The sequence below is a fragment of the Colossoma macropomum genome, unplaced genomic scaffold, assembly GCF_904425465.1.
Source record: "Colossoma macropomum unplaced genomic scaffold, Colossoma_macropomum, whole genome shotgun sequence".
Classification (NCBI taxonomy): Eukaryota; Metazoa; Chordata; class Actinopteri; order Characiformes; family Serrasalmidae; genus Colossoma; species Colossoma macropomum.
The window spans coordinates 4,296,579-4,310,966 of record NW_023494795.1 but is presented as its reverse complement, the minus strand read 5'-3'; the positions used below and the strand labels follow the sequence as shown (position 1 = coordinate 4,310,966).

The window sequence follows — 14,388 nt, the reverse complement described above, 5'->3', positions numbered from 1 at the left end:
TGTTGTGACATGGTAACCTGGTCATATCTCATCACTTACTACTACAGCTGGCTAACCGTTGACATTTCCTGTGCAGATACAGTGTAAGACCTCTTATAATGTAGGTAATTACACACCTCCTGGTGTAATCAGAAAAAAATCCTATTGGAAAAATGCCAGTTCTCCTATGACGTGTAATATGCTGTTATAACTACCAAGATACACTTGTTTAATTAGTTAATAAGAGTGAAAACTGAAGGTAATGCATGTGTGTGTCTACATAAGCTGCACTACTATAATCCATCTGAAACAGTGAACACATCACCAGAAGTTACATTGTTGTTGCATGTATTGTTCATGTGTACCTATATAGTCATTATAAAAGTAAGGTTCATTGTAATGCCTGTCAGACTGGCATTTGTAGAACATTGTAGTCATCAGCCACCTTGATGAAGAGTGAGAGAGCATGATTTGGTTTCAGTATGAATTCACTACTTAATACTTTTTTTCTACTACTTACTACTTGTTTTGTTTTCAAGACAGTGGACATAAAGGAGTAGCTAGTCTTTTAGGGTTAATTGCAGCCTAATATGGACACCAGTGCAACTGCCACACAAGAAGCCAAATTCCAGCAGCGTCTGATGACTGGAGGCACGAGTGTATGTGATCGCACTCATGACATGAATGACTTAAGAAATTTTAAGAAGCTTAAAATTTGAAACTTAAATTGAAACTTAAATAGTGCAGCAGTTGCATTCAGGTACCTGTACAGGTACCAGAATGTAACTGCTGATCTATTTACCGTGAAAATCCAAACAGTTGGGACTAGTGTTAGAAAGCAATAGCGACACTTTGACAAGATTGATACTTATCAACATATTTTTTGGTTCTGTTTTTTTTTTTTTCTTATTTCGCATGATAAAAATATTTCAGACTTACATAAAGGGACACTCTAGATATTAGAATAATAAGCAACTGTTAACTTATAAAAATAGATTTACTTAAGCATGAAGACATTACATTTTTCTATACTGCAGCAAATGCCTGTGGGATTATTCTGAATGCTCTTTATCTTGACACCCTCAAAAGCCCATAATGATTTAGTATCTGATGTTTGTAACATAATATCATAGATACCTGATAAGTCTGCTGTTACAGCAGTTTGAGAGAAAAAACTCTTTTGTTGGTGATCTAGGCTGGACCAAGTGTGTGGTGTTGCCTGTTTTCTCTCCAGACACTGATCTTTAAACTTCATAAATCATACAGTATAGTACCCACTGTTATCTGAGACGATTTGTAATAACATTTCCTGCCCATCCTTACTACCATATCACATATCAACATATAATTTAGAGTACTCCACTATATACTTACGGGCATGTCATCCTTTTAGCGTTCACCTTTACAGAGCCTCTCAGAGGAGCCCTGGGTCTAAGCCATTTTTGTATATGTGAAAAATGAATAGCATTTTTTCAAAAGTCGCCTCAATCGTGCTCTGTAGGGAGCCAGTGAGTTCTAAAGCCTGGATGCCATTGAATTACATGATCATTAAGTACTTGAAATAGGAATTTTCCCATAAATGCGCTACATGAAAGCTAGTATTACTGTGCATCTAATCAACATCATAAGACTGGCGTCCTCAACAAAATACTGAGCGCAAACCTTGAGCTTTGCTAAGTTTGGTACTGAAATGTTTAGAGTGTTCAAAGTCATATAGAGAATAGTTAGTAGGCACAAAGTCACAGTGCAGATACTGTATGGAGCAATATTCATATTTTGACTACTGAATGACCTCATAAGTCAGAGGACGCAGTGATATTCGGGAAAAACTGTACAGTATTGTGCAAAAGTTGGAGACTAACCTTCATTTATTTAATGTAATCCAGTCAACATGGCTATTAAGCACAAGCTATTCATTTTTCAGGAGATATTTCTGAGGAGATTAGACATAAGATAATCCATTCGCATAAAGAAGGGGAAGTGAAAGGAAAATAAGTGAAAAACAGGAGCTTCCAAAACTACAGCTCCTTTTTTTTAAAAGATATACAGAAAATAGGAGTCTTAACAACCTTAAGACCTGCCAGACCACCAAAATGGTCACCATCAGATAAATAAGACAGTTTTATCACACACTTCTATTACCTAAGAATAGCTCAGCCAGTTTACACTGAAGAATAATAAGCCTCTGTAGGTAATTAGCCTGTGATTTAAAGGGGTTTAAAGATTTCATCTTCAAAGATTTTATCATCAAAATAAAGCTCCACTCTTGCTTCAGATCTGAACTAATCCAGCTGTGTTATGGGTCTGAAAGAACGTGTCTGCTTTTCCAAGAATATTTCAAATCGATATTTAAGCTAAATGGAATAAAAAGGAAAAACCAAGTTGAAATCAATATTTTATTTGCTTGAACTCAAGATACTAAGTAGAATTATTAGGTAAAGCAATTGGTATGACAAAAAAGTTAAATCAACGTGCCTTTTAGATGTTGTACCTGGACGTTTTAAGTTATGGTAACTGAAGTTTTCATTACACATTACTTAACTTTTTTAAGGCAACTGGTTTCCTCAATTTTTTAGAGTAAATTCAACTTATCTGGGCTTACAGTGGAGCTGACAAGAAGTAGTTACTGCTTAAAGGAAATAGACAGAGAAGAAATATGCAAATCAAATAAAGAAGCTGCTGGTGTTCTCAGAACAATGGACTGACCGCTCCAGAGTCCAGACCTCAACATCACTGAATATGTTTGGAATTACTTGGATTGTGATGAAGCAGAAAATGCAACCAACTTCTAAGACTGAACTTTGGAGGTGTGAAAAATGTTCCTACAGATTTGTTTGAAAAACTGAAAGCAACTCTCCCCAAAAGAGCTGAATGTGAACACAGTAAATACTGAAATCAAAAAAATGTTCTACTATTTTTACTGACACTAAAAATTAATAATTTAAACTCAGTGACAGTTTTGACTAGAAATCACATAAATGAAGAGTGGTCTCTGACTTTTGCACAGTACTGTATGTAGGACATCAGGCCCCACTTTATATTAAGTGACTATAATAACTGTGTAGTTACATGTAAACAACATATGCAACAACAATGTACCTACTAATGAATTAGTCACTGTTACAGATGGATTACAGAAGTACACCTTGTGTAATTACATGTGTGTATCAACTTCAGCTGTTATATAGGTACAATCCAATTACAAAGTGGCAATTAAAGTGATGTGATTAGGTTACCTTGTTATAACACAGTTATTCCACAGTAATTATGTAAAACAAATGTAATATGTAAAAAATTTACTTCTGATCTGTAATGTATCAAATATCCATCCATAACATTGATTAAATCTTCAGTAGTTACAGTGTTGTTACATATGTTATTGATGTGTAACTACATAGTTATTAGAGACACAATATAAAGTGGGACCGGACAAAATGTACAGACTTTGGAAAATTTCCCTCAGTCTATAGTATAGAGTACATTTGCGATAATAAAATGACGACCTCACAACCTCTGTGAGTGATCTCTGAGGTTGGGTATTAGATCAAATATTATGGTCAAAACATATGATGTAGTCAGACATGATCACCTCACAAGCCCCTCTTGTTTCTTGTGAATGATGATTTTCTACTGCAGTACATGCATGGAAACCTCTGAATAAATGAACACAGGTGTTTCTACCTATTGATTATGGACGTTAACTGAGATTTTAAGGAGCAGAAGTAAAAGCCAGAAATTATGGACAAGTAGTCTGTAGGCCTGTCAAGTCGCCCGAAACAACGAAAAAGATGAAAAGATGCCCAGTGTTTATTTTTTTGGCTACTGATCTAGTTTTACATGGTAGCACTGAGCTAGAAGCCAAACACAAACTTCTCCTTTCAAGACTTAGACAACTCGCTGAATGTGGGAAGTTCTTAGCCACAAAATGGCTAATTATTCATTTTTCCCAATTTGCCAGATGAAAGTGGAGCTAATTTGACAATTTAATTTAATTTAACTTTTTCTCCGTAATAAATTTCTGTTTAACGGACTCATATCGTTTGCCTGAAATTTAGCACCAATTTTTGGGAAAAGTTTATTTTCAAACATTCCAAACACCTCTGACCCCAATTTTACACAACGTTTGCAAAACATGCCAAATAATGTGCTCCCAGGCTGCTGTTTAGAAGAGAAATGCCTGCTGGGGTTAATAAATAAGGCCAGGACTTGTTTGATTTCTGCCTTGTGCTTCTCTCTTTCAATAAAAAGCATGGACAGTGGACTCTCAAAGCCAAATGAATGTAAATGCTGTATGCACTGAAAGTATATGGGCAATTATGTGCATTAGCATGAATTAGTCATTAGAGGGAAGAGAACCTGAGTCATGCATGCGAAACCTGTTGCCACCCTTGCAGTGTGCCGGACAGATGGCTGTCTGCAATATGACACGGCAGCACTCTCCTTCAAGTGTGTTAAAGCAATCATACACTTGTTTTCTTTAGGTTTGCACTGGAGCTACAAGGCTAATTTAGCTAACAAGTAATAGATGCTTAAATAGCACCAATGAGCATCATACAAACTGCATTGCCTAAATCATCACACACTTTCCTCAAATGGACCTGCAGTGATTCTGGACACTAAGCTGATTTTAAAATGGACGACGTTCAGGCTTGAAGGCGGCTGCTACTGTTTTTAGCAATGCAATGCACAATGCACAAGGGCTGGCTTTAGCCTTTTTGAGGGCCTAATGTACTGTAGAGCTGATGTACTGTAACATTAGAGCCTAAACAATAACAATGAGTGACAGAAGTTGTTTAAATGATATACATTTATAATTGGCTAATTTGTGTACGGCTGCTGACTGGAGGCTTCTTTGGGGCTCTAATAAGTCTAATAAAATTATAGATTACTCTTCAACATTCTCAATCCAGGGGTCTGGGTGTCTTGTAATTATTTAAATCCACATTGTAAAAGTTAGTGTAAGTTAGTTAGTGGAGCACTGATGCCCCCCAGTATCAACCTGGACTAATCTAGACCCTTTCCGACTTCCACCATAGACTGGCCTCACATCCCTTAACCGTCACTGCACACCTGTACTTTAACTTCTTTTCGTTCTTTGCTGCTATTGGACTATTTTACTCCAACCTTTCTGTACAGTTTACAGTACCTGGTTTCTTCAGTCATATGCTGCTCTGAGTTGTAGGCAAAAGTCTGAACCTGTTTTCCTGATTTTCTAAGTGAAATTAACACATCATCTGCAGGAAACAAGTTTAAATATTACAATTTTTTTTGCAAATTTTACTGCTCAATTTCTATTTCTTTGCTGAATTTAACATATAAACCATAGAATGTACTATAACTTTTACACAAACCACATTCATTCTTCATTCATCATATCCTCCTGGGTTGCAGGGGGTGCTGGATCCACACAGAGGAGACCTTGGTTGCCTGGATGGGGAATCAAACCCAGACCCTTCTAGGTGTGACGCGACAACGCTATCCCTTTTTTATGTTTTGGTAGATAAAGTGATTGTGCATTACAATGTACAGAAGTGTGGCTCTTTGTAAAGGACTTTTTTTTATCAGATTTTCACTTAAAAAACTGACCGGGCCACCAGACCTTTTGAATTTAACTGCATTTGATGCTGATTCATATATTTTGTTTTGTTGTCCTGTCTACTTAGCGTCATGTGTTTTTGCTGTCCTGTGTATTTATTGTCCTGTAAATGTGCTGTCCTGTGTATTTATTGTCCTGTAAATGTGCTGTCCTGTGTATTTATTGTCCTGTAAATGTGATGTCCTGTGTATTTATTGTCCTGTAAATGTGCTGTCCTGTGTATTTATTGTCCTGTAAATGTGCTGTCCTGTGTATTTATTGTCCTGTAAATGTGCTGTCCTGTGTATTTATTGTCCTGTAAATGTGCTGTTCTGTGTATTTATTGTCCTGTAAATGTGCTGTCATGTGTATTTATTGTCTTGTATATTTATTGTCTGGTATATTTATCATTTCTATCTATTCTGCACTTGATTCTGTTACATATCTGCACTTTATGTAGTTCTGTGTAACTGTCGCTGTTGTGTGTCGCACAATAAAGCCTGAAAAACACATTTTGTTTAAATGTATACAAGCTGCGTTGACAATAAAAAATCATGTGACGACTTAATTGTAAACGCAATATGGCAAGTGATTCCAAACTTTTGAATGGTTGTATAAGCTTGCATTACTACATTAGCCTTGTAGCTCTACTGCACAAATAAAGAAGCAAACCCCAGACACCAAATACGTGAGTGGAACATCAGGTAAATTTGGATTTTTGCTAAACTATCATAATAAGATGTTTTATAATGCAATGACTATGCTGCAGTGACCAAACCTCACAGACATGTGCACACTGTGACGTCCCCAAACTGACTGTACTGCAATAGGCTAGAGATTAATACCAGGAACTCAGTACAGTCAGAGTAAAATTGTTAAAAATTAAAAGATGAATAGATATAATTCATCCAGTGAAACATATCACAGGGAGTATTTTGGGTCTGCTCAAATGAGGTCAGAGGTGTGCGTATCCCGCTGGATCAGCTTACTCAAGTGGTGTGTGTGGACACAGAGACACACTGGACAGCAAGGTGTAGCCTGTATTTCTGCATTTAATACAATTTATTCACAATATATTTTATTAATAAGATATTATGCTGCTGCTGCCATCAGGCCTTGTGCTTAAAAGGATCAACAGAACTGAATGTAACTGCTGTCACATTTGTTCATTTTAATTCTGTTATTTCAACATGTTCTTGCGGTTTGTCATTATAAGCACACAGGATCAGACGGATCTCTGCCACCAAATCCTAATCTTAAGGTGTTTCCACAAACACTAGGACTGTTTGTTAAGAAAGCCTGCAGAACTGGCACAAAATCCTCCCAGTAAAAGGTCCTTGTTGAGAGCTTTTATCAGTTAGATCCTCCTAGCACAAAGCATGTGGACCATTCTACTGGAGTTCAGAACCCATTTGGGACTTTTAACTGACTTGGACTTTAGACTAAAGTCCTTTTGCTTTATGTTATGTTAATTATGTTTATTTTATGAAAACAAGTACTTAAACAGTCCATTTTGTTGCTACCAGAAGAATCATAATATTTCAGTAGTGACAATTTTAGCTCCTTTTGAGTAGAATTCAAGTACATGACTAGAAAACTCAGCTCTGAACAGTTGTACACACATAAAATCACAATGTGGTTCACTAAACTGCAAAAATATTTACGTAATTGCACAAAATATGAGTTTCAGTAGTGACAATTTTTAATGTTACACACTGATTTTCTACTTGGCTTCCAAACAGTGGGATCCAACTGCTCACCATGTGGCCATGAGGGACAGTTGCAGTCTCACTTACTGCTCTAAAATTCAGGGGTGTGGCTAAAACAGACTAAAACTCTTGTTTTGGTGGTGACATGTGGGACAGCATTATTTATATAAGTTTTTTCATTTTAAAATGAAAATCTAAATCTTTTAACTTCTCTTGAAAATAAATAAATACACAAAAAATAAGTATTTTTTTTTTACAATACTACAATACAGTACAAAACGCTTTACAATAAAAACAGTCAAATGCAGACAGTGCAGTGAATTTTACTAATAACTGCATGAATTTTAGTATTTCAGAGACATACTGTTTTAATTCTAATCTACCACTTTTCATACTGCCATTGCAATATTCAACAATGTCCCTGATAGCAAGAGGATAGTGGGCCACTGTTTGCCCGCTGATAGCAAAACTGGCGGTCCACTGGCGTTTTGCTCAGCATTTTCTGGGCAGCCCACAAGTGTTTAAACCACTCATCATCACTTAATTTCCACTCACAGTCCAATTTCCTTATTTTTTTCCTTTCTTTAGTTATACTTTGTGAATTAGTAAATTAGTTAAGAAAATAGTTATAATCTAGCTCAGTGTCAGCAACAACATTTTCTATAAAATCTTCAGTTGTTTGTAATATTTTTCCAAAATAAAAGATGCATTTAAATTCTGTTTGAGGAGGTTAAAAACTAGCTAGAGCTTGTATGCAGGGCAGTAATCAGGGTGGTCCAAGGGTGGACCAGCAGTGGCAAACAGTAAGCAGTGTGCTGACCAAGCCAGTGGACCGATATATGGGGTTATTGAACACACTTAAAAAAGTGGTTCTTCAAGAGTAAAGAGTAAAGACACATATAGAATGGTGACAACTCAAAGAGCCACTGGAATGCATGAAGTGGTTCTTTGCATGGTTAAATGGTTCTACTCTTTTATGGACAACCTGTTCTATGTGGTTCCTTAAAGAACATTTTAAAATGGTTCTTTTTAACACCAAAAGGACGACTGTTACTACTATGTAGAACCATTTTTTGCTAAGAGTGAACATCCCATTCAATGTCAATATCCTACTTCTCAGCATCTCCTCAACAACAGACCAATCCTACCAATCCCAAACAGACTGGACAGTGATAAAACAGATTCCTTACCAAGACCTTTGAGAACTTTCTCAGCTGATGGCTCCTCCTCTGGGCTCCCGCTGGCCTCCGCACTGGTGGCCACTTCCTCAGGTCCGACTTCTTCATCCAGCTTCTCGTCCTCGTTCTCCAGGATGGCGATCTGCTCCTCCATCAGGCTGGAAGCTGAGCCATATGTGTTGATGATGTCCTCGAGCTGCCTGCCGAAGTCCTCGATTGGGTCCACGGGCTGCTCCTCCTCACCATTGACCTGGTCACTGGCATCAACCGAACTGCTCTCCATCATCTGCTGAACAAATTTAAAACTATATCAGTGACTGACACCATTCTAGTAGGGTGGAAATACTGTCCCTATGAAAAGACTGGCTGATTAAAACGGGTCGCTCTGCCAAGTTCTTGATGACAGTCTTGGCTTGATGTGGAAATCGGACCAGGCGAATTAATGAAGAGCGATTATGCACTGCTTGGAGAGCAGTTTGGTAGGAGGCCCCTAAATCACCAATCACTAAATGTTTTTTTGGAGACGGATCACTGTCGGGCGATTTGCGGAGCGGGTGTAAATAAGGAGGCTTTGTGTTTTCTATGCAAATGCCTGCTTGTGTTTGTAGAAAATGCAAATACAAATTTGGGGGAATGACAGAACCTTTCTTGCTGATTAATGTGAATGCCTTGAGCAGGAACAACAGGAACTGTAGAACGGTTCACATTAAATGTACTGGAGTTTGCAAAAAAAGGTCTTTTTGCTTTTATAATGTTTCTTAAAACAGTTCTTGACCATCTTTCTTGAAGCCACAGAAGAACCCTTTTGTTTTGCTAAAGAACCATGTAGGACATCCAGGCTACAGAGAAGCTTTTCCCACAAGCCATCACTGTCTTAAACTGTTAATTATTACACATAAACAATAATGCAGCTTCTAAACTGCACTTCTAAATATACTGGTATATAGTATCACACTCAACTCCATCCTCAAACTACCGTCTCAGACCAGTGCTTATTCTAGCATCTTACTTATCTGTCGTATTACCCCACTTATCTGACTGTTACCTCACTTACCTGCCTTATTACCCCACTCATCTGACTGTTACCTCACTTACCTGCCTGATTACCCCACTTATCTGACTGTTACCTCACTTATCTGTCATATTACCCCACTTATCTGACTGTTACCTCACTTACCTGCCTTATTCCCCCACTTATCTAACTGTTACCTCACTTACCTGCCTTGTTTCCCCACTTATCTGACTGTTACCTCACTTACCTGCCTTATTACCCCACTTATCTGACTGTTACCTCACTTACCTGCCTTATTACCCCACTTATCTGACTGTTACCTCACTTACCTGCCTTATTCCCCCACTTATCTGACTGTTACCTCACTTACCTGCCTTATTACCCCACTTATCTGACTGTTACCTCACTTACCTGCCTTATTACCCCACTTATCTGACTGTTACCTCACTTACCTGCCATATTACCCCACTTATCTTACTGTTACCTCATTGATCCCTTTCTTTGCCACTATAGACCCTTTAACTGCTGCTGCACTCAGCACTTTAACTTAAGTCGCATACTTGGCACAATGTAAAGGTTACAGGTATGACTGTGTGTGTGTGTGAGGGTGGACAACATGGACAGGCTGCTGACTGGCTACAGCTGCTACTTGTGATATTTTAAACATCTGGTATTTTTACATAAATTGTTATGGCTGTATTGATTTAAAAACAATATTGTGGTGGATCCACCAGACCACTGAGTAACAAACACATCAACACCACACCAGGGTTAAATGACATAAAGGGGCTGTCGCCAAATTCTTAGCAATGGATTGCCAGTAAGATACTCAGTTCGATAGGATTAACAGGGGTTTTCACATCCACACATCTCATTTGCAAAAACAGTTCTCCAATGAATCAGTCACTGAATGGTTCTGTAGGGAACCAAATATGGTTCTTCTATGGCATTGTGCAAAAACCTTTTTGGCACCTCTATATTTTTAACAGTGTGAGAAGATTTTATGGTAAAAAATAATTTGGACAAAGGTACACAATGGCCTAATTAAGAACATAAATAAAGCAAAATAAATATAAATAAAACAATATAAATACACACTACTATTCAAAAGTCTAGAATCGTTGGGCCTCATTCACCAATATCTTCCAAAGTTTTTATAAATTTGTTCCTGTGAAAAGTTATAAGATCATGTATTTTTAAACCTCAGACCTGTTTGAGTGTGTGTAGATTCTGTTCTTACCTAAGAACAAATCCCAAATAGGAAAGCAGAAAGGTTCACTGGTGGCATTAGATAAATAAGTAAAGGAGTGAATAAGTAAATAAAATAAATAAGTAAATAAAATGGCTGTATTTGCTTTGACTCCTGGTTCCCGTAACCACTCTGAATGACTTTGTTCAAATCTCAGTGACTGAATTATGCAGAAACTGAATTGGAATTCCTCTTTAAACTAATTGTTTCAAAATAAATATTTTATGGTGTCACACATACAGGAGAATTCCACCAATCTTTTCAAAATTTCTGCAAAATTCAATCACTGAGAAGTGAACAAAGTCATTTAGAGTAGTTTGTGAATTGGTTCATTGTAGCTAAACTTACAGATGTCTTTACAGTGGTGGTGATAGGAACCAGGGGTCACCATGACTACAACACAAATATAGACATTTTATTCACTATTCAAACCACCAGTTCACCTACACATGTCTTCTGATTTTTTATAAGTTGATAATTGTAAAATAATGTTAGTCTGATGTCTCAGACATCAGGCAGTGAATTCACAACCACTTTACCTAGTAACTCTGAAAGAGCTTTAGAGGCATTAAACTCTTCGGACGTCGGGTTCCTGATTCGGTATGTCTTTCTAGAATGACGCAATTCACATCAAACCACTCTGAATGACTTTGTTTACATCTAAATGATTTATTTTTACAGAAATCCAATTTCACCAAGACACCTAAGTAGCTGTAATACCCCCCTTTAACCCTGTTCTTCAGTGGTCAGGACCCCCATGGACCCTCACAGAGCAGGTACTATTTGTGTGTTGGATCATTCTCAGCACTGCAGTAACACTGACGTGGTGGTGGTGTGTTAGTGTGTGTTGCGCTGGTCTGAGTGGATCAGACACAGCAGTGCTGCTGGAGTTTTTAAACACCTCAGTGTCACTGCTGGACTGAGAATAGTCCACCAACCAAAAATATCAAGCCAACAGTGTCCTGAGGGCAGCGTCCTGTGGCCACTGCTGAAGGACTAGAGGATGACCAACACAAACTGTACAGCAAGAGATGAGCTATCGTCTCTGACTTTACATCTATAAGGTGGACCGACAAGGTAGGAGTGTCTAATAGAGTGGACAGTGAGTGGACACAGTGTTTAAAAACTCCAGCAGCACTGCTGCGTCTGATCTACTCGTACCAGTGCAACACACACTAACACACCACCACCACGTCGGTGTTATTGCAGTGCTGAGAATGACCCACCACCCAAATAGTACCTGCTCTGTGAGGGTCCATGGGGGTCCTGACCAATGAAGAACAGGGTAAAAGGGGGCTAACAAAGTATCAGAGAAACAGATGGACTACAGTCTGTAACTGTAGAACTACAAAGTGCACCTATATAGTAAGTGGAGCTGATAAAATGGACAATGAGTGTAGAAACAAGGAGGTGGTCATAATGTTATGCCTGATCGGTGTATCTGCAGCGGCAGCATCCGTCAGATACGTTTCAAAACAGGATCTTTTCAGAGCTTTTTTTCAGCTCCAACAGACTTGAAAGTCTCGTCACAAATATCTAGACTTGGTTTAATCACACAGTTGTCCTAACAGTGAGCCAGAAGTCAAAAGGCGGCGAGCTGGCCTCAGATCCATGTGACAGCCACTGCTGGGGGTGGGAACGTAGGGAAAATAGTGCAAAACACAGCGGCACAGTATCGCTGCACGTCTAAATCTGACACACCACGGATCTGTGGCAGGCCCCAAGCCCTCCCTCCGACCTCCATTTGATTTCATGTGGAATGAACTTGGAAAAATCCAGAGGTTGTTTATCCCCCAGCTCTGTTGCTTCATGACTGCTGCTGCTTATCAGGTTAAAATTACAGCCCCCCCGCCTCCCCCTCCCTCTCCGCCCACCCTTTCTACCCATCACCACTCAGCCTCCAGCAGGGAGCCACATGGCACCTGTTCTGAAGCCCTGGCTCTATTTTTGGAGCTTCTAAATATGGGCAAGCTATTTCTTATTCCAGCCACGTACCCTCTGATGTCAATGATGGCACTTTTGCGCAAAGTGGAAAAAAACATACAAAGGCTGCCCTCAGTGACTGCAACTCTGCAACTCGACTTTATGGACACTGGTGGTAGCACTTTATAATCTATGATCTAAATAGATAGTTTGCAGCCAAGACTGTCAATGCTGGGTATTGCTGGTCATTGCAACACTGGATGTTAAGCTTAGCTCACTTTTAAATTTAGCTATCATCTGATTAGGTTTGATTTCTTTAATATAACATGCTGTATCATCTGATTTCAATATACGTGCTAGATACTCAACATCAAGCCATGGCAAGAGTGATAAAACCCACAGCAACAGCACCACTAAACTACAACAAAAAGTCTGAAATGCAATCCATCAAGACCTGTTTACAGCTACGTAGGTGACATAACTACATAATATTTACCCTTAGAATGTTTTACATTTAAAAAACGCAGCACTTACCCAATGTGTGGAGTATAATGGAGCTGTTAGTCCACACGAGCAGTGGAAAGAAAGAGAGGGCTGAAGGGGACCCAGCAGCACTCTGGTGCCTGAGACAACAGCTGTGACAGACAAGACCCTCAAAATAACCTTCCTCTGGAATCCAACGCCGGCCAATGGAGAGGTCTGGGAGAACTGGCCTGTCATGATCTTTCCAGCAAGGCTTATCAGAGGAACAGCTGAGGAGGTCATCTCCATGTGTCCTTCTAGGCTTTTGGTGCAGGCTTTTGTAACATTTACATATCTTCAAAGACTTCTAGGGTGCTGCATTGAAGCCTGGGTGGTTTAATGTCACACATTGTGGGTCTTGGTAGGTGCTAAAGTCATTTAAGTAGGAGAATCACTGGTATGTGCAACTTCCTGGAGACTTGGTGGTCAGCCAGAGACCAGCTGCCAACTGATTGTAACCAGTCACTAGGATTCATCTGATAGGCTCTAAGTGAGCACTGACAGAATGGCTACTAATGCAGCTATTTTCAGTTCCGGCTTGCCTGGAGGGTCTGTTTGCCTTCAGTCTTGTCTTCAGTAAGTGAAATACATGCTCAGAGGGGGTTCAGTTAAGAACACTCCACAATTCTGGCCATCAGCTTTTGCAGTATGGTGAAGATACTAGTGTGTTTTGAGGCTTTTAGGTCTGTCGAATTTAGTAGAATTCATTGTGTTGCTGCAGTTGCCATCCATAAAGACTAAAGTAGGCCAGTTCCTGCAAGTGCCCATGTCACCATGTCCCACATGCTTTAGTTCATGAGCAACTGCATTGGTTCATCACTCTGTAATCTTCTTCAAACCTGTCCATAAGACGTTTTCTAAAAAATATACATGTATTTTCATGTAGTCTTTATCAAACTGTTACCTGGTCCTTTCTATTGTTAAGGCCCACCAGTGGTTTGAAACCACTATTGATGCCATGCTGGTGTAATTCTACTTTTAATGGCAGCCTCTGTCTCGTCTTTGTCCTGGATAGTTTTCCAGGTCTATTCAACAGTTTTTCATCACAATTGAAAGCACTCTTTGTTCATCCACTACAGGGGTCTCCTGACAATAACTGTGGATAGCACTGTATTTACAAAAAAAAACATTTCTATAATTTTAGCAGATTTATTAATCATGCCAACCTAATACCAACAATAGCATGAGGGACACTGCCATTTAGAAGATTAGAATCACATGTATAAGCTGTAGATAAGCTA

The 14,388-nt window shown here is 38.9% G+C and overlaps 1 protein-coding gene across 3 annotated transcripts in view; it reads right to left on the bottom strand.

Moving 5' to 3' along the window:
- The window catches only part of txlnba (taxilin beta a), a 49,377-nt gene extending 36,010 nt beyond the window's left edge, over window positions 1-13,367 (bottom strand). For 2 of the 3 annotated variants that reach the window (XM_036581230.1, XM_036581231.1), the window contains exons 1-2: window positions 13,160-13,367; window positions 8,454-8,730 (exon numbers count right to left, since the gene is read on the bottom strand). In XM_036581230.1, coding sequence (XP_036437123.1) covers window positions 8,454-8,730; window positions 13,160-13,345 — 463 coding nt within the window. In that variant the 5' untranslated portion in view covers window positions 13,346-13,367. The remainder of the gene's footprint in view (window positions 1-8,453; window positions 8,731-13,159) is intronic. The other variant, XM_036581232.1, reaches the window with a different exon arrangement.
- Window positions 13,368-14,388: the final 1,021 nt, after the last annotated feature.